This window comes from Manacus candei, unplaced genomic scaffold, assembly GCF_025592945.1.
Source record: "Manacus candei isolate 608988 ecotype Guabito, Panama unplaced genomic scaffold, ASM2559294v1 h1tg000076l, whole genome shotgun sequence".
In the NCBI taxonomy this organism is placed as follows: domain Eukaryota; kingdom Metazoa; phylum Chordata; class Aves; order Passeriformes; family Pipridae; genus Manacus; species Manacus candei.
Window position 1 is genome coordinate 3,147,451 of NW_026138124.1, and position 20,128 is coordinate 3,167,578.

Sequence of the window (20,128 nt, forward strand, 5' to 3'; positions counted from 1 at the left end):
GTGGGGTTCCCGATGGGGTTCCCGATGGGGTTCCCGGTGGGGTTCCCGCTGGGGTTCCCGGTGGGTTTCCTGCAGCCCCGCTCCATGCCGAGCCCCGCGCCGCGGCTCTGACCCGCAGCATCCCGCACCTCTGACCCGCAGCATCCCGCACCTCTGACCCGCAGCATCCCGCACCTCCCGGAGCGGCCAAATTCCAGCCCTCTGCCATCAGCCCGCCCTGGAACCTCCCCGGCAGGGCTGCCGAGCGCGGGGGCGATGGGCAGAGCCCCGCGGGACAGCCCGCGGGGATCCGGCTCGGCCCCGCGCCGGGGCCCGGCGCTCCCCCCGCGGGCCGGGCGCTGCAGGCGGGCGGCGGGGCGGGAGGGGGAGCCCGCGGCCCGGCCGGGGGCGGCGGCTCGGGCTGCTCCACCCGCCCGTGTCCGCAGGTACGAGCGCCGGCCGGCCCGGGCTCGGCCGGCCCGTGTGGAGCAGGGGGCGAGCCGCCGGCCCCGCCATCGCCGCCCGGGATCGGCCCGGCCCCGCCGGGCTGCGCCGCCGGCTCGCTGCCCATGTCCCAGCCGCCCCTGCCCGCCCGCACAGCCGGTGCCCGCCCGCGCGGCAGGGACGCGGCGCTCTGGAAGTTTTCCCGAGGCGCGCTGGGGTGCTGGCGCAGCTCGGGCGATTACATGCGGACACTTCGCTTTCAGCCATGCCTGCCCCCGGAGCTCTCTGCCTGCTGTAATTTTCTCCCTTTGATCTCGCTGGATCCTCTCTCGGGCTCCGGAGCTCCGCTTGCACCTACCTGCCTGCTGCGTGTGCGCGAGAGAGGGTTTTTCCCCTGGGTTTTTCTTAGGTTTTTTTTGCTACGAGTACCGAATTTTTTTACTTAACACCGGACGCGAACAGCATCAGAGCCACGCGACTTTTTTAAGCTACTGGAAATAACTTTTGCCCGGGATTTACAGCAGCATTCCCTCCCGGCCCCTGCGGACTCCAGCAGGCTCGCAGCCTAACAGGTTTGCAAAGCTTTTTTTTTTTTTTTTCCCTTGTAAATCCCCGTTTCTCCCCATAGCCGTGCGATCACCGTGACTTCGGTTTTAATCGAAAACACCTCCCGTCTGAATTCTCCCGGTTATGAAGGCTCCTCGCTACGTTTCGTGTGACCTTTGGGCAGAGCATGGAACTTTCTATTTTATTTTGTGGGGCCTTGAGTCGGGATCTTCTTAACGTGTGCTTGGAAGCGGTCATACCGGAACTCGGGAGCGCACAGAAATAGTGCCAGAGAAACCAGATACGCCGTAACTTTCTGCCTGATACCTGTTTGGCTTGGTGTCTAAACTTTTATAAGTGTTTGGGGGGCCTTTTTATTTCCTGGGAACTTGGAAACTATGAAGAGGAGCTCGGTGCTTTATTAATTGCCCTGGAGAACTGCACCCGGAGTCAGACTCTTGAGCGTGGATTGCTAGGAGAAAGGTAAAGCTGGTCTCGAATGAAGCACTTCTGGCACGAGGAAGATGGAAGGGATCAACTCCATTTGGAAGGGGATGGTACCGAAGCAAACTTTCTTTTCAGCCTAAATTCAAGGAATACCGCCTGCCCGATTTCTGGGAAGGATACCGATCGGTGCAGATAACATTCAAGGTTGTGCCTGTGCTGTGGGAAATGCTGGCAAGGAGGTGAGGTGTCTCTCGAGGGTGTTTGGGATGGGTGTTTTGAACCTCTGGATCTTCCTCACTCCTGGGCAGGACACACGAGGACTCCACATCGGCGGGGAGACCTCCCCACACCTCATCCCCGTGGGACCACTGAGTTCCCAATGCTCCGTGGCGTTCCCGTAGACCCGAACTGATTGCTTCCTTCGCAGCCTGCTTCGCTGATCTTCCCGGATTTATCTGCTGGAGGAGGGACTCGCAATATTGGATATTTTTTTATTTTTTTTTTTAATTTTAATTTTTATTTTTATTTTATTTTATTTTATTTTAGTTTGTTTGTTTAAAATATGCCTCTGAGCTCCCAGCGGCCCTTGAGCACGTGGCACCGAGGAAGAGGGCCGGCGATGGCGAGAGCCAGCGTTGCCCGTTGAGCCGCGCTGGCGGTGGCCGAGCCCCTCCGTGCCGTGCCCGGGGTCTCTCTGGGAGCACACACTCGGACCCCCCCAAGGAGCTTTTCCAGTTGGATCCCGCCGCGGGGTGAGGACGCGTTCCCGACGGTATGTGTGGCCCGAGCGCGCTGCTGCAGCTGGTAGCATGAGTGCTGGCCCCCAGCTGCAGCTGGCTGTCCTCTGGCCTTGGCTGCTCATGGCGACCCTGCAGGCAGGACTGGGCCACACTGGGCTGGCGCTGGTGGCCGCGGTGGAGTCGGAGCGGGCGGCGGCGCAGAAGGCCATCATCAGGGTGATCCCCCTCAAAGTGGAGCCCATCATCCTGGAAGGGGAGTTCGCCAACGTCGCCGAGGTGACCCCGGCCGAAGGGAAGCTGCTCCAGGTGAGAGCGGCCGCGCTTTATCCCGCTCCATCCCTGGTCCGGCCTCTCCCCGCTCTGCTGCTCCGGCTCCCTCGGGGTTTATTTCCCGGTGTGGATTCGTCCTGGGTGGGTTTGGTTCCACTCTGGGCTGAGGGGACAGGATCCTGCAAAGGGCTGATCCTTCCTGTGGCTGCGCCTCGTTAGTGCTGAATTGTGGATGTGGTCGGTTGATTCCCTGCTGATTATTTCATATCTTAATTGATGTTATAAAGCTGAGTGTGTCGAGTCACATGTTGGAACGTTAAACTTCTGACAGAAAACGGGATTATTATTTTTTTCCTGTGAAATCCATGTGGTTTTCTGCACCCTCTGCTGATACCTGGGGTGCTGTTCCACCTCCAGTAGTCGTCCAGGCTGCACCCACCGGAATCCCTGACCCTGCTCCTTGTTGCCTGTACCCGAAAGCTGAGTGTTACCCACACAGTAGCTCCAGTGGTGTCACCACCAGGCATTTTTATAAGTGAATTAATGCTGATCTCTGACCTTTACAAAGGGAAGAGCATCTGAACACCCGGCTGGGAGGTGCAGGTGCTGCACAGTCATTCACTGAACAGCCCCATCTCCTGCACACACTGAGTTTTGAGCTCAGTTTCCTGAGACCTGGCGTGCACTCTCTCAGTTCTGTGGGTAATTTGCTTTATTCTTGAGAACAAACAAAATAAATGACAAAATAGCCTTCATTAACATTAAATCTTAATTTTCACACGGCTTTTTCCAGTCTGGACTTTCCAAATGGGGTATGTTGAAATCTTAATTACATTTGTAGCTTGGAAATTTAAAGTAATAAATTTATGTAGTTTTATAACAAAAGAAATACGGTTGAACCAGCTTTAGCACACGGTCACCTGTCTGAAAATGAACGTGGACAATTTGTTGCATGGTTTTCCACGCCTTTTGAATTCCTCAGAACGAAAGCTCTGCTATAAAATTATATTACCAGGCTAAAAAAAAAAAATATCTTAGACAAATGTACTCAAGGTCCTGTTCTGTCGTGAGGCAATGTCCAGGAAAGTCAATATTTATTCCTTACAAAAACTACAGTGGTGTTGCAACCGAGCACAAAGTATAGAGTGGGACCTTTTGGAAGTGGGAGGATGATAACCTCTCCTGTGGGATGTGTGGAGGTTTGTAACCAAATGCAAGGGATACCAGGAGGGAATTTTTGTGCCACTGCAGCGAGGTGCTTGGAATACAAAGATGTGAACAGTGTCCAGCTTCATCCTTTAAAAATCATCCTCAGGATGGAGGTGGCTGGGGAAACACTACGAGTTTGGGTACACAGGCACTGCCCTGCACTGGGACTGTTTTTAGGCCCCTCTGTGCGTGCAGGTGAGGGCTCCCATTCCGTATCCCAGTGAATCCAGTGCGGGAAGTCCTCCGGGTCTGGTTTCAGGTGGCGGTGCTGGGATGGGGGTCAGGCTGTGCCTTCTGCAGCAGGATGTTTGCCTGGTGCCAGGCACGGTGCTCTGGGAAAGCTTAGTCAAGTGTACCTGTGACCTCTCGTGCAGATCTCGTGGTGGGGGTTCGAATTCTGCTGCTAAATATTGAAACCCGGAATGTAAAAATGACTTCTGAAGTTGTTTGGGCCCTGATCCTGCAGTGCCTTCCTGCCTCTGGAAAGAGAAAATGGGAAATGGGGATGTAACCTTTGAGGAACAAAATAAGTGAGAAATTAATGGAAGGAATTATTTTCAGTTTACTTTTAGATAGCTGGGCATGAAATGCACCAGAGTTAGGCTTTGTTGGTACATCCCATTTTGCACGTGGTTGTCAACATCCTAATCTTGCAAAAACTTTAGGTCACGTGCTTAACTTTGATGTCATTGCAACTCCTACTTAAATAAACTTAAGGCTGTGCGCACGTAGCTGCACAATTGGTTCTTTAAATATAATTTAGGGACGTAAAATTATCACCTTTGCAGTTAATGAGTTAAGAGGTCTGGGTTTTGCAGCGTTTTTGGGTAGGTCTTGGTTATGTCAGATCCTGTAAGATGCATTTAGCCCTTCCAGGAGAACACGAACTGCAGAGTTAGCTTGGGAAAAAAGTTGCTTCAGCAGAATCACAGAATATTCTGAGTTGGAAGGGACCCATAGGAATCACTGAGTCCAACCCCTAAGTGAAGAAAAGAGGCCCAGTCCTGTTTCCAAAGCAATGCTCCCTTCAGTCAGTGCTATAATAGGATTGCTCAAGGGTCAGTGGTGCAGAGTTGGCCCTACAGTCAAGTCAAATTCTCTTTAACTTGTAATTATCTTCATAGTGCTCTGGTCAATATATTTTTAGAAATACTTTCTTAATTCAATGTAGACAATCCTACAAGTAAGTGATGGAGCCTCTCCAAAGCTCCCTCTCCCAGAACGTTTTCCTGGTTTCGTTTCTCCATGCTCTGTTTTCCCGGGATCACCTGCAGAAGTGGACTCGGATCGTAGTGTGTTCCTTCAACAATATCCTCTTTATCTGTAATAAAAGAGCCCCAGTGTTGAATTCACCCTCATATCCCTTGTCCCTGTGGCCGGTTTTTGTGGGAAATCCCTGGATTTCCATCGTTCCCCTGGTGTGTGGGGAGGAAGATGCGGAGGAGCCGCCTGTCCCTGCCGGTTCAACCCCGGCGGTGTTCCCACCTCCGGCACTCAGAGTGATGCAAAGGGAGAGGAATTTCTCAAGCAGGCAGAGCCACTTAAGCCTTTATAGGTCAAAAAACCCAACACCTCAGACTCCTTGCAGAAATCATCTTCAGGCTTGTTCGGTGCTCGAGCTTGTTGGGAGAGCACCTGCTCTGGGCTTTAACTCTTGCTGGGCACGGGAGGCTCCGTGGGGAGCTCGTTGGCAGTTTCCAGGCTGGAAGTGTAGATTTGGAAGTTTAGGTTAGGGAGTTTATGGTAGGAAAATATTCTTCCCTGCCAGGGTGGGGAGGCCCTGGCACAGGTTGCCCAGAGAAACTGTGGCTGCTCCATCCCTGGGAGTGTCCAAGGCCAGGTTGGACAGGGCTTGGAGCAACCTAGGCTGGTGGAAGGTGTCCCTGCCCATGGCAGGGGGTGGTAGAGGATGAGCTTTAAGGTCCCTTCCAGCCCAAACCCTTCCAGGATTCTGTTGGCTGCTGCAGGAGCCTGGACTGCTGGAAAAAAGTCCCGTGGGATTTAAAAACTGCCCCTGTATTAAAGATGGAGGAACCAAACCTTTCAGACGAGTAGGTTGGAAGGAATGTTTGGATCTCATGACAGTGGGCAATCCATGAGCAGCCCAGGACTGAGTGTGCATTCGGAATTGCAATTCCTGTGGCTGTTTGCAGATGAACTCTCTTTCACAGGATTGCTATAGCCAGTGTTCAGCCTCTTCTTTTGATACTTTTGCTGCTCTTTTAGCTGATTTTTGAGGAATAAATCCCAGTTTCCTTCTAGCCCGTGCCTCAGCCTCTGCTTGATACTGCAGACAGTTGATGTTGGTTTGAAGGTACACAGGAAAATAAGGAATGTGTCAGAAAGGAAAGGAGAGAATCACTGGAGAGAGCTGAGGGAAGAGTTAAGATTTTTCCAATTTTCCAATTACAGCAGAATTCACATGCAAATCTAATTGTGGAAGAAAAAAAAACCCTTTTCATTTGAGAAATAGTTCATCACTTCAAGTCTTGTTTAGGACAGTGTATATACAAGGATGCACCATTAAAACTGAGCATTAATAGCTCTTTATTTGAGTGTATAACCTCAGTCTTGTACACAGGGGAAGGATGATTCCATGAGCATGTGTGTGGTGTGGCTGGGATCAGTACAGTCTCTAGTTCCATGGCTGATATTTGGGAAACAGTGCTAAAAGTTTGGGAAATAGTGGTAAACATTTAGGAAAAGTCCCAAATAATGATATTTTAAAAGAGCTGGATAACCTCACATTACTACAGAGATCACCAATCACCTCATATGTCTACACATAGAAAATTCCTGTGGATATGTGGGGCAGTGACAAAAGTACATAACCAGTTTTCCCAGCGTGCATTATTGTATTGCAAGTCTCACAATACTTTGTTCCACTTCTGCACAAACTCAGCAGTTGCATAATGAGGTGATTGTAGGAGAAAGTCAACTTTCACTTACCCCCTGAGCTCATTGTTTTAACTTATGACTGATGGAAAGCACCTTGAAAAAAATAAAAGCAAACTTGAAAAAAACCCACACAGAACAAGCTCCCAAAGGTTCTGAGCCCCAAAACCAAGGATTATCCTCTTTCCTCTCCCCCTAGAGAAATGAATTCTTTAAAAAACATTCAAGTCAATCTGTTAGGGTAGAATGAGGGACAATTGGAGGAGGAGGAGGAGGAGCCTGAATCATCATTTTTTAGGTGGTGTGTACAATTCAGAAGCTGAACATCAGTCACAGATCCAGTCAGAGAAGGAGTGTGGTGTGTGTTTGTAACAGCAATGATAATTAACCCCTGGAATTGCTGCAGTGAACCCAACGGGATCACCCTGGACATGCAGAGTGTTCCCAGTGTTGCAGTTGGAATTATAATCAACTACTCCCCAGCTTATAGAGGGTTACACTCCCAACCCAGAGCAAAGTAAATATATTAGTATATTCTTCTATACTACCAGCTCCTGGATCAACAGAAGGATGTTGAGTGCACAATGTTGACAGAGATCAAAGAAATGGGAAAGTCGAACCAAATGATAATGGGGACTTAAATTACCTGTGAATAAAGTGGTCAGATAGCACAATACGAGGCAGTTCAAAGAAGCAATTTCTGCCTCTTGGAACAGCTCGTACCAGAGTACACAGACTCGACTTGGCGTTAAGTAATGTGCAAGAACTGCCTCAAAAGCAGCAATAATGGAGCCACTTGGCTTGACTGCAGCACAATAAAAATGGGTGCCCCAGCACCAGAAAGTGGGACTCTGACACGACCCTTCAGGCCGGGAAATGGGAATGAGACAAACGGCTCTTGTGGATCAAATAAAAGCTCCCCACGTTTTTGGATGGGACACAGGGGCTGCTCGGGAAAGGCTGAGGGAATTGGGGTTGTTCAGCTGGAAAAGAGAAGCTTTGGGGTGGCAATTACAGCCTTCCAGTACCTGGAGGGAGCTGACAAGAAAGATGGGGAAAGGCTTTTTACAGGGGCCTGGAGGGACAGGACAGGAGGGAATGGCTTCAGGCTAAAAGGCAGTAGGTTTAGATGGGATATTAGGGAGCAATTCTTCCCTGTGAGGGTGGGGAGGCCCTGGCACAGGTTGCCCAGAGAAGATGTGACTGTCCCATCCCTGCAAGTGTCCAAGGCCAGGTTGGAGCAACCTGGGCTAGTGGAAGGTGTCCCTGCCCAGGGCAGGGAGTGGAATGAGATGATCTTTAAGGTCCCTTCAACCCGAACCATTCTGGGATGGTGTGAAAGTGAAAGCTGTCTTGGGGAGCACACAGAGCAGTGACTCAGGAAGGCTGTAGTCACCCAGCACATTGGTGGTGTTAAAGAAACCTTTTGACCCAAACAGATCTCTTACAAATTGGATGTAGAGTGTGAGTGTAGGGTTGGCACAGCATCCAGTCTAACCTGCAGTGCACATTGGCTTGGTGTTGGTACAGGATTTAAGTGTGAGATGGAAGATGACCCATTGCAATCCAGATGGAGAGAAGGGAGCCTCAGTTAAAAGTAGCTGCTAGACGAGGCTGAACAGAGGCTGAGCTTCCATCCCTCTCTTGAGCACATACAGAGGCTAAGCAGGAGCTTTCCATGGTGTGTCCTCTCCTTTCCTCATCCAGAAAACGTGTGGCAGGAAACTGTTCTCTGTTTGAGGAGTTTAGAGGACTTTAAACCTCCATCTCCCAACTTTCCCAGTGCACCATCTGGTGCTGGTTGTTCTTCCAGTAGAGTTATTTATGACATGGGCATAGATTGATCCTGAAGATTTTCAGTACTAAAAGGGTGATGGATCAGGACGTTCAATTAATTACATGGGGCAGGCATGAGCAGGAGACACAAACCCAGCTGGAGCAGAGCAGAGATACGTGGTCAGGAGGCTGAATCCACAGGGCTGGAGTGAGTGACAGTCAACAGAGGACGTCTGGCCACGCACCCCGTCCTGGAATACATCCAGGGAACAAGTGGACATTTCCCAAAGATAAGCTGGCACAGGGGTGAGATTACAGGAGAAGGGAAACAGGTCTCAGTGGTGCCTTCAGGCTGCAGCCAGGCTGGATTTGTGGTGGAATGGTTCTGACCCATTAGAGAAATGACCTTTTGTTCTGTGCCTCCATCAGGTGAAAGCTTTGGTAGGTATTTCCTACAGGTTATGGAGGGCTGTTCTGAACTGCATGGAGATTCCTTATTTTTCAGTGAAAACTTACAGAATTGTCAAAGTAATACAAATGGCACAAACTTGGTATGATCAGAAGAAGTTCTATTGTATCAAACTTTACTTTGGACAAAAATTGATGTGCATTTTTATGTATTATATCTCTATGTTTTTCCATGCAGAGAACTCTCAAACATGGCTAAAAGCTTTCTGTGGACTTTCCCTAAAAGTCTTAGTCTGAAAGCAATTAATTTTTGACCTAAAATGAGAAAAGTAACAAATAAATGCAATGGGAACTGTGCAGTGTAGTTTGTCCTTCAGGCCTGTCGTCTTGAGTATCATAAAAATCTGTGTTGCAGGGGTTGCCAGGAGTGAAATGGATGAAATTCGGGGTTGTAAACAAAGCAGAATTGTAAACTGAACCTCAGTACAGGGGAATATATCACACTCAAGCAATGCACATTCATATTTTATCACCCTTTTGTGCTTCCTTCCGTTCGAGGTCTTGAGCTACAGCAGGGCAGGGGTGGCGTGGATGGGCACGGTGGTCTCTTCTGTCTTTGAGTTCTGTGATTTATTTTTTAATATCTGTTTATTTTCCCCTTATTCCCCTGGCTCTGAGGAACAGGAAGCATTGCACAGCCTTTCATTTGCCCACAACACTCTGGGCCTGCATTAAGGAATCATAATCACATCTCATGCTTCGGAGCCTTGGGCTCGCTGCCAGCACGGCTCAGGCAGGAGTTGGCCAAGAGTTGTCTTGGGACCTTTTTCATCTTGTTTTTAGGAGCATCAAGGCTTGGCCTTACCTCAAAACAAGGTGCTAAAACATGTAGGTCAGTGTTCAAAGGTAGCAGAGGGAGAGAATCTCGTGTTGGATGTGCTTGGGTTGGAGGGTTACTCCCGTGCTGCCAGATTCCAGTGGAAGACTCTCTTCCCCCCCTGCAGCCACCCCGTTGAAATTATCTGAAATTTTGGGTGTGTATCCTCTTCCTCTGCATGTTGAGATCTGAATCATCTGCCCAGATCCACGGATGTGTTCTCACCTCGTCACTTCCCCATCCCTGAAGGGGCTGGTTAAGGGCATTAGTGGCCCTTTGATCTCTCTTTTGTTCTCCATCTCAGTAATTTGGTCTCCAGTGATCAAATGGGTTAATCTAATGCTTATTACTGTGCTCAGCATCAGGGCAGTGGCAGAGATGTACTGGATTGTCAAATACAGCAGTTCTGACTGGGGAGCTGAATTAATTCCTCTGGCCATAAACACTGTGAAGCAAATTAAAAGTGTTTTTTTTACCAAGTTTGGTTATGGCATGTTACTTTTGAGTGTAAGCAAAGCAGTTTGTGGATTAAAATTACTATTGTTTTGATAAAAGGTGTGTGAATTCTAGTTCAAAATTACAGGAAAGACTAGTTTTTGGCTTCCTACTCCCAAAGCACCTCAGCAGCAGGGGTCTGTGTTGGGCAGGGTGGATTTGCTCAGGACTATTGGAGCAGCACTGTGGAAGTGACACATCCCCCACAGAAACTTGGGGAAAATGACCCTGGGATTGAGTTGGATCCAGATATAAAAAATGAACAGCACTCCAGTGCTATTACAGATGTGAAGCAGTTCTTAAAAAGGCCAAAAAGCCCGATAACAGCAGAGCAGGCACAGGGAAGACACTGCCTGAAAGGGGTATGGGGTGATCACCACATGGTAGAGCAGAAGAGCCAAGTTGAGGAGGTCTGAGTATTGAGTGGGTCACGTTGGTTCTTTCATTCATTGAATTTTGTGCAGGATCCTGCACTAAAATGTTGCTTTGGGATTGTTTAAATGTGGGGAACACCTCTAAGAATATGAAAGTCAAATAACAGAGTGAATTGTGACAATTCCTGCAGTTTCCTGTGTGTCAGTTTGGATCAGAGGTTACATCACTGGACATCACCATCCAGTGTAGAGATAGAGCTTCACAAACCCAGCCTTGGCTGTGTTTTATAGTAAGAGAGATGGTTATATGTGCATCTCTTACTGCTCCAGTCCTGAGTCCTGTTCCTCACAAAATGACCTCAACAACTTTTTATTTAGAGACACTTTTATTCCAAAATAAGTGGAACCTCACAGAGATCCTGAAGAGATGAGAGCTCCCCCTCTTCTGCTTGTCATGTTGTACCTCAGCTATTCCTCTGTCCCATCGAGGTCCTGTTGGAACATGGGGCATGGAATGTGCTCCTCTGCAGCCACACTGTGGGTGCCCATGGTCCCTGAGTGCCAGCACTGGAGACTTCTCTCCAAACCTTTCCCTGGGGCCACAGAAATGCCTCTGTCCTCCCCGTTACCCTCTAGTTCACCTGGTCTCATTCCCATAAGCATAAGATGCCCCAGGTCATATAGTTCCACTCAGCTAGTTTTTTTTCTCCTCATCTATTCTCCCAAGTGTCTTTCTTTCCCAATTTTCATCTTTCTTTTTGCTTAGGACGATGTTTATTCTGGTTATTTTTCTGTAAGTGCTCTTGTGGATCCCCAGCAGTTCACAAATTGCTTTAGGCCATTGCCTGGCATCATTTACCTCCAACCCTTGGCTCTCCTCCATCCTTCTCTGTGGTTATCTGGTCTTTCCATTGCCTGCTCTGGAGGAGCTCTGATCCCTGTGTTGTCCCCCAAGAGCACCAGAAGCTGCTGTTTGTAAACTCTGTGCAAAGCACACGCCTCCAGGAGAGGAGCATGTCTCATTTGAGCGGTGGACAAACCCCACGGGCTTGTACAACACACAGCCCCTGTGTTCAAAAAGATCATCAAATAATCTGTGTTTCTTGCTTCAGGGAAGCAAGAAAGGAGAAACCATGCTGGCCTTGGCCTTTTCCAACTCCTCCTTCAAAACCCTGCTTTTGAAAAGCCACTTTGTGACAGTGACAATCATGTACTTTTTTCCCGCAGAGATGTTGAGAGAGAAACCAAAAATCATCCCCAGATGTGTTTTAATTCAGACAGGGGTGACATGAACTCAAATAAGATTGTTAAAAAGAAGCTGGGAGGCCAACTAAGAGTTATATCCTTGGCATCAAAGTATTTAAGGACAGTACTGTAGGAATTGAGATCAAATGTCACTCTCAAGGAATACTTGAAAAATGATAAAAGGATATCAGGATAAGGGTATATATAAACATAAGGGTAAGAAAGTATCCTGAAAAGGCAAGAAATTTGGTAAAATGAGAAAAAAAACCCAGAAGCTAAAAATATGTGAAGACCTAGTGAAAAGAGAAGAGAAATAACTTGAAAATGTTAAAAAGCTAACGCCAGATTCTCTTCAGTCACATCAGCAGCCTGACAACGTGTAGGATCTATGAAAAATTCAAGTCTGAAAAATGCACTTAGGGCAGCTAAACTCCCGGCAGAAAAATGAATGCAATTCTCTCTGTGCTTTCATCTGTCTCAGGCTGAAATGTCTGGAGATGAGATGGTGCTGGAGATAGACACAATTACCATTATCAGCCGCCGGGATCAGGTGCTGTTCACCCAGGAGTTGTGGAGGATGAAATCGCTGAACTATTAACTTGTCTGTGAACTCTCGTTTAAAATCCCTGGACGGTGGCTGATGTGATTCCAGCTTTTCTCTGGGCCCCAAGTCATCCACACAAGCCCAGAGCAGTGTGTTGTAAGAGCTGTGAGGAGTAAGCTGATAGGAGTTGTAGCGCGGGGTGTAACGGGTGGACGTGGAGTCCACACGTGCACCAGCCGGGCAGGTCCAGCTGAATTTCCAAAATGCAAAGGCTTTCAGGGAAACTGAGACATGGATCAAGAAGGAGGCTCCTGGATAAATAATTCTTGGAAGATAAGAAGCAGGTGGTAGGGATACCTGGCAGATTTTCCCTGTGGAAGGAGCTGATGCTGCAGTTCTGCAGGTGGGTGAGCTGGTGCTGTCCTGTGTGTTGAGGAGCACATGGAAACGGAGTTCTTGGCAATGTTCTAGAGCTTTCCAATAGATGAACTGATTAGAAGTGATGAAGACAAGGATCAACTATTGCAGAAGGACCTCATGAGACTAAATACTTAAGGAGAACATGGAGAATGAGTCATTTCTTCACATTCAGGTGATGGTTTGTTCACTGCCACAACTGTGTCTTGTGATTACAACAGATTGGTCCATGCGAGTGTCAGCTTGGAACGTGGTGGTTGTCATGAACACAAAGCCTTAGGAGTGAAAAAATGAGGGAATAAACCAGAGAATGTCTTTCATCTCCTGTGGAAATCCAGGATACATCCACATGCTGAACATGGTGTGAAGTTCCTTTTCCCTGTAAAAAAGCTGCAGCTCTATTGGAAGAGGTTTGGAGGAGAACAGGGGGATAAAAAAAAACCATAAAATGTGTTTCATCCAAGGAACAACTAACTGGACTAATTCTCTTCTGGCTGGAAAAGAGGCAGCCAAAGGGTGATATGAAGAAGATCCACAGAGTCATGAATAGGGATTGACTGTTAAGTCTCTCTCAGTGTGAAAATGATGGGGCATCACACAGAGCTCCTGAGAGCCACATTCAAAGGGAAGTGCTCTTCATGCACTGTACAATTAACATGTACAATCCCTCACTGCAGGAACTGCTGTAGATGCTGGAAGTTTACAGAGGTTCAGAAACCACTGGAACTAATGAATGGGAGAAGACTCCATCCATGGGTGAGAAATAACCGGTCCCAGTTTTGCCTCAGGGGGTCTGTAAAATGTTGGAGACTTGGAGAGTGTCCTGAGGAGAAGCCCTATGAGCTTGTCCTGTCTGTACTTCTCCTTCAGAAATCCACTGTTGGCACATGTCAAAGCAAAGATCAAGGGCTAGATGGACCTTTGGTCTGAATCCACACTGCTGCTCCTCCATCCTCCTCTCCTGCAAAAGACCTTCCAGCCTCGAGCCCCATCACCTTCAGCAGCAGCCCTTCCAGGCCACCCCTGCTCTGCTTGGGCAAGTCTCTGTGGAAAAACTACAATAAGTACGACCTTCACCATCCCTCATGGACTTGTTTGTTCACAAAGAAGGCACTGCACCATTCTTTGGGTTCCATTATTGCAAATCTCCTCAAAATGTAGCTTTCAGCTGGTGCTGTTAAACCCGTGTTTGATGCCCTTGGCACTTTGGCCTTCATATCATAGAATTCTGGAATGGTTTGGGCTGGAAGGGACCTCAAAGACCGTCTCATTCCAGCCCCCTGCCCTGGGCAGGGACAACTTCCATTAGACCAGGTTGTTCCAAGTCCTATCCAACGTTGTTGGATGTACATTTTTATCCCTTTTCACCCTCAGCCTGCATCATCCCCTCAGCTGTGCTCCACTGATGGGATAATAGCCTTTGTAATTCCATCATTTGTGCTTCTGTCTGGTTTTTGATGCAACAATACCCACCTGATGAAATATCAACCCTAATGTTGCTGTAGGGTCTTGTTTCTCAAGTCTGCTGCTCAGATTGGCTAAGATGACTCTTCCTTGTCCCCCTCTGTGTCCAGCCATGCCCTGCTCACTTACAGCCTGAAATGCAGAAGGGGTGGAGGAGGGAATCTGGTATTCCTGAGGAATCACACGGTGACTTCAATCTCAGTGAAACCAGAGGCAGATGGTCCCATCCGTGGTAGGGCCAGTCTGGCTGTTCCTCATGAACACAGATGGGATGTGGAGGCTCTTGGTCATAAACATTCACTGCTGAGCCTCATCTTTAATTGCTGCAAAGCAAATTGGCCTCTCCATGATGCTCATCCCACCTAAGTTTGTGGTGCCCCTTTGGAGTAAAGCCTGTCTTCCTCTCTGGCATGTGCACCACGGCTTTCTGATTTCTCAGGATCCTGTTTAAAAAAACACCCTCTTAATTTTTTAATATTTTTTTTTTTAGTATTCTACACTGAATGCACAACCATTATCCTCCTGAATTATGCTGCCCCACCTTGGATATTCCAGTTTTGGCAAAGTTCAGAGTTTGTGCAGCCAACTTTTAGCAGAATGGCTGAGTAATATTTATTATATTTAAATATTATATATTTTATTAGATATTTTCTGTACTTCATGCATCTCTCCATCTGTGATTAAGTGTTCAATTAGAGTCTGATTCTCCTAACATTGGAGAGTCTAAATAGCCTTCAGGAATAGCAGGAATTGTCCTGCAGGCAACACTGGATGTGATTCCTAACTTGGTACATCCAGTGTGCCTCTGGAATTCCAGTCCTGCTAAAGAGGTAACTGTGTTTGTGGGAGACTTTCTTCCATGGTGCAGACTAGCAGGATGCACCATGTCTTTAACTCATGAAGAACTCATGTGCTGCTTATGTTCTTCAGGAATTCCATCTTTGGTACTGGAAGAAAGACCCCAATACTGGGTGCATTCATCAGGAATATCATTCCCCTCCACATTCTGGAACCTGTGACAAAACTATTCCCAGTTCTGTCTAGCTAAACCTCGGAGGGCACCTCCTGCACACCCTGCCCTGCGCACCAGATCTCAGGATATAACCGAGGGATCTTCCTCCTTCCACCTGTGTCTGCCATTTCTGTCCTCCCTCATCATTTTTGGGCAGGTGACAAATTTTCTACCAGGTAAGAAGTGACAGGAGAAGAGAAAATGGTCTCAAGCTGCACCAGGGGAGGTTCAGGTGGGACATCAGGGCATGCTCTCAGGAATTAGCTTGTCTTTGTGAGAACTGTATCTTAGTAACAATCAGATATTCCCGTGTTTGAAATAAGAGCCTCTCTACATGTTAGAGAATATGTATTTTTTAAAGGTCTGTTGACATATCCCTCTCTCCCTGAGAGTGAATCAAGGTGACCTGCAAACATCAGGGGTTTGGTGACCAAGTCCAGCTGATGTGGAACCATAGAGTCAATTAAGTTGGAAAAGATCTTTAGGATCGTTGAGTCAAACCATAAACCAACATTTGTCTCGAAACAGAAAGGACTGTGGGGGAAAAAAAACCCAACCATAACCCTGCAGCCTTCAGCTGAATGACTCTACACTGGTAATTTAGTGAAGCCCCTGAATGTGCCCTGAGTGGCTGTAAGTACTCTGTGCTTTTTACAAAGGTCTGTTTTATTTGGAGACATCAGATAAATAAATCAGTTAACTAGTTCTGGGACTTAAAACCTTTCCCCCACCCGGGAGGTGTTTCAAGTAGTTTCAAACCCTTGCCAACCATATCAGTCTAGGTTGGATATTAGGGGCAGTTTCTTCAAAGAAAGAGTGATCAGACACTGGCCCAGCTGCCCAGGGCAGTGGTGGAGTCCCCATCCCTGGAGGGGTTTAACAGCCATGTGGATGTGGCACTTGGGGACATGGGTCAGTGGTGGCCTTGACAGTGCTGGGTGATGGTTGGACTTGATGATTTCAGGGGGCTTTTCCAACCTAAACACTTCTGGAATTTGCATTTTAAGGTCTCCTTGTTCAGGTAATGTCAAACAGGATATTTTGAGGTCTTGTCCTTCCTGTCTCAAGCCATGGAATGCAGTGGGCCTGGTGGGAGCCCAGCACTGGGAATGCTGACTGCTCCAGTGGCAGAAAACTGTTGTAGCTGACAGGCCACAAGTGAGAAATGTGGGATAAAGGCCCAAAGGGGCAGCTTGCAGAAATAAGGGGCTCTGCAGAATTGACTTCCTCAGGTGCCAACAAGTCCTGGCTCCATTGCCTACAGGCCATCCTGTTCCTTGGATTCCTGGTAAACACATTCTGGATTTTGTAGCCTGAGGCATTAATTGATACTTGTCTAATCCTCCTTCCCTGGAAGCTGACTGCGAGATAAGGCAGGATGGTGATCCTGCAGGCTTTGGTCTGGCTGGGACAGGCTGAGGAAACACTGATGTCAGAGGCACCAGAGGAGTTTGCCCATCCTCCCAGCCTGACTTGCACAGAAGACAAGTCATTTGCTCCAGTCCCTCCTCTGAGCTCTTCCCTCCAGGTTTTGGTGCTCAGCACTGGTTGTTATTATATGAAGTCTCTCTCCTCTTGGGCCTCTCATCCCTGTGTTTCAGTGGTTCTGGATGGTCCCCTGGGCCTCGTGAGCAGTGATGTGCAGATTGCACCAATGCAGATACCTGGGCAACTCCATCTGTCCGTCTGAGGGATTTCCAATTTTCTTTGATCCCGTGGTCCTTTAAAATTCTGTAGGGAGCTTTGGTAAGAGGCTGTTGACTTCTATCCTTCTTAAGCAGGATCTCTCCACCCAGACATCCCAGTAGCATGAGCCTGTGGCAGCTTTTGTATTATCCTGACCATGCTCTGGGATGTGACTTTCCTGGTAGCACAAAGTTCTGCCAGAGGGTGAGAAGGACCCACTGCTGCATTTCTAACATCCAGTGTCTTTGGTCCCCCTTCCCAGATAAGGTTTCTTATATGCTTTCCTGAGGTCATATCTGGGTTTCACTGGAGCCAGAAAATAGCTCTTCTTTTCCCCCCCAGCGAGCCCCAGACCTGCAGGACAGAGGGGTTTGTCTCCTCAGACACTGATGTCGAGCAGAACATCTCCTCCTCATCTACACAGAACCAAACCTGTCAGGTGGCCTCTGTTCATTTGTCTCGTGAACTGGGAGATAAAGAGGTGCAGTGATGCTGGCAATTGCATAACATATTGGATCAGATGATGTGATAGTGCCTGCGTGTTGTGCCTCCGGCCATGGGGGAATTCCACCAAAGGTCAAGTTGTTCGGTAGCTTCTCCAGAGGATTCTCCATTCCTGGTATCTGCATGGCATGTGGAGTTCCATTAAACTCTATGCCATTGCTGATGCTTCCAGGAATGATGCCAAATTAGGCAGGTTGTGGTTTGCAGACAACTCTGAAATGCTTGAGACGCCCCTCCCCACTTCTTGTGGGGAGAGACGGAGAGGGAATTACTGCTTGGAGTTCCTCAGCTCCTGAATATGGATGTGCATTGTCATTTGAAGAAGAAAAGAAGATGAGTGGTAGTAATTGGGCTGTGTGGAGATGTAGAGCACAAATCCACGTGAGCTGCTGTCCTGCTTCCACTGGAGTCTGGTGGTTGGGATGAGTTGCAGGCTCACCGAGAGGGAGTCTGTCCCTGCTTCCCATTGTGAGTACATCCCTGTGGATAACACACATCCCAGAGAACTCTGCTTAATGGTGGTTTTCCCTCTTCTACTGCAGTAATCTGACCTCGTGCCATGACTTACAAAGTGAGGGGAAAAAAACCTGGTATTTTTGGGTGGACATGGTGCTTTGAGTAAACAAGATGAATGTGGGTATTGAGAAGCCGATGTTTCCATGAAGGCAAACTTCCTGATGTTTATTTAATTCTGTTGACCATGCTAAGAACCTTGAGAGACTTTTAGTACCTTATAAACTCTGGCTAAGCATCTGTGTGAACATAGGTTTAAGTAGGTGGGCTGGAGAACTGTGGGTGTTTTGTGAGTATTCCTGGCCTTCCCTCAAGTTTGTGTGGAACTCAGGTGAAAGTTGCTGAATTTTAAGACCTTTGGGGATTTTTTTTTTTTTTTTAATGTGTCTATGTTAGCACAGATTTGAAGGATGATTTTACATTGAATTGTACCTTTTCTGTGTCCTGGTGGAGGGATCACATTGCCTGGAGAGGTCAGTGACAACTTGGCTGCCTCTTGGCAAACCAGTCCATGGTTTGGGTGTATGTTAAGGATTTCCTTTAATCCACTATGGCAGTTCCTGTGATCTTCGATCTCCTCAGCCTGGATTGTACTCAGAGGATCACATCTGACCTTTTGACCATGATATCAGTCTGGCAGGGTATGTTAATTTGTTATTTCATCACGATATTGTCCTTTCATTGACCTTTGGTTGTTTTCTCAGTCGGTGCTTTCAAAGGTACAAGTCCCTCATCCTTTGAGTATTTTTTGAGCTCTTTGTTCTTGGATTATATTGGTGTCTGTGACTGTATCTGGTCACATTAAAATGTCCATTTCCCACGTGGATGAGGTATCAGAGCTGGTGGCAGGTCTTGTTTATGATGGTGCAGGATTTGGTGTTTGTTACCTGCAGTAGCATTGCTGGAAAGAAGTAATCTAAGTATCTCCATTTGATTGACTTTCCCAGTTAAATGGGTAGTTATTGAATGATTCAACTTAATTGATTAGGGCAAGGTGAGGAGAACAGAACAACCTGTGAGCATCTCAAGGGCCTTTCTGATTTATTCTTCACCTGTGAAATTTTGGGCATAGAGTCTTGTCCATGTAAATGTTTGAAGTCTGGCTGTTACACCTACCTGAATTATTCACTAAGAAAACCTCTCCCTCTGGTTGAGAAATGAAACATGTTTGGGTAAAGAACAAACTGAAATACCCTGTTTATCAAATGTTTTTGTAGAAGTTACTCTTTTCTTACTCAAAAGCCCAGCTGAGTGATGTGTTCACCCAGTGAGCGCTGGTGGAGGGGGAGGACTCTGAGTTTCAAAGTCATTTCTCTTTCATCTTGAAATTTGGATATTCAGGTGTGTTTTGCCAGAGTTAAGAGTAACTTCAGGGATTGAACTGTCTTTCAAATATACTTACCAGGGAAATATATCTGCCATTCCCACCCAGGCTGCACCTGTAAGCTGATCTCTTTGGGGTTTCTCTTAGTTTCGCTGGTTTGTTTTGCTTTGTTTTCCACCATGTTTTAACAAGATAACAATCTCTCCGTATTTTGCCTTCATTTCAGTAATTGCCTTCTCTAGTGACCGATTTCCTGGGCTCTTCTGGTCAGGTATCAAGATCTCAGTGTACAGCCCACACACCCCGCTGCATAGAGCCCTCATTTAATCATATTATCATCTCAGGTAATTCATTAAAAGCTCCCCAGAGCATCAAATGGGAAAAAAATAAAAAAGGCACTAATTTCTCTCAACTCACTCCCCAAAGACACAGCCTGTGTAAACAGAGCTGCTCACCAGATGCCTGGAAATTTGACATCATCAGCCACTGAGGTGGGAATTGAGTTTCTTTCAGGTTTTCAAAGTTCTTTCACTGAAATCATTTAGCCCCTGAAAATTCAATCCAGGTGTTGTCAACCCAGTGTTTGCCACTGTTCTGACATGCTGCAGAGCAATACAGAAGAAGAAATGGGTGTGAGGGTATGTAAGATTCAAACCATAAAGGAATTTATGACGAAAAGGCAGTAATTGAAGTTCTACATCAAATAAACAAGGAAACAACTCTGTCTCTTGAAGCCAGATGTGATACACTCTCTTAAAGTGAGCTGGGCAAGTGTTCAGCTCCACTCTGCATCCTCAGAGCTCAGTGTCATGATCCTGCCTGATAAAAAATCCCTGGATAACCACAGTGCAATCTCCCCTGGAAGTGAGGAGATGGCTGCCTTGCCAGTAGCATAAGAATGCAATGTACTTTTACCTGTTATTGCCTGGAAGGATCAAATGAGAAACCGAGGTTGTAAA

At 47.4% G+C, this 20,128-nt stretch overlaps 1 protein-coding gene across 1 annotated transcript in view; it reads left to right on the forward strand.

Moving 5' to 3' along the window:
* Positions 1-427: 427 nt before the first annotated feature.
* RNF43 (ring finger protein 43) overlaps positions 428-20,128 on the forward strand; it is a 62,452-nt gene continuing 42,751 nt past the window's right edge. Inside the window, exons 1-2 of the mRNA XM_051809584.1 lie at positions 428-1,452; positions 1,552-2,462. Of these exons, the coding sequence (XP_051665544.1) occupies positions 2,226-2,462 (237 nt within the window). The 5' untranslated portion in view covers positions 428-1,452; positions 1,552-2,225. The remainder of the gene's footprint in view (positions 1,453-1,551; positions 2,463-20,128) is intronic.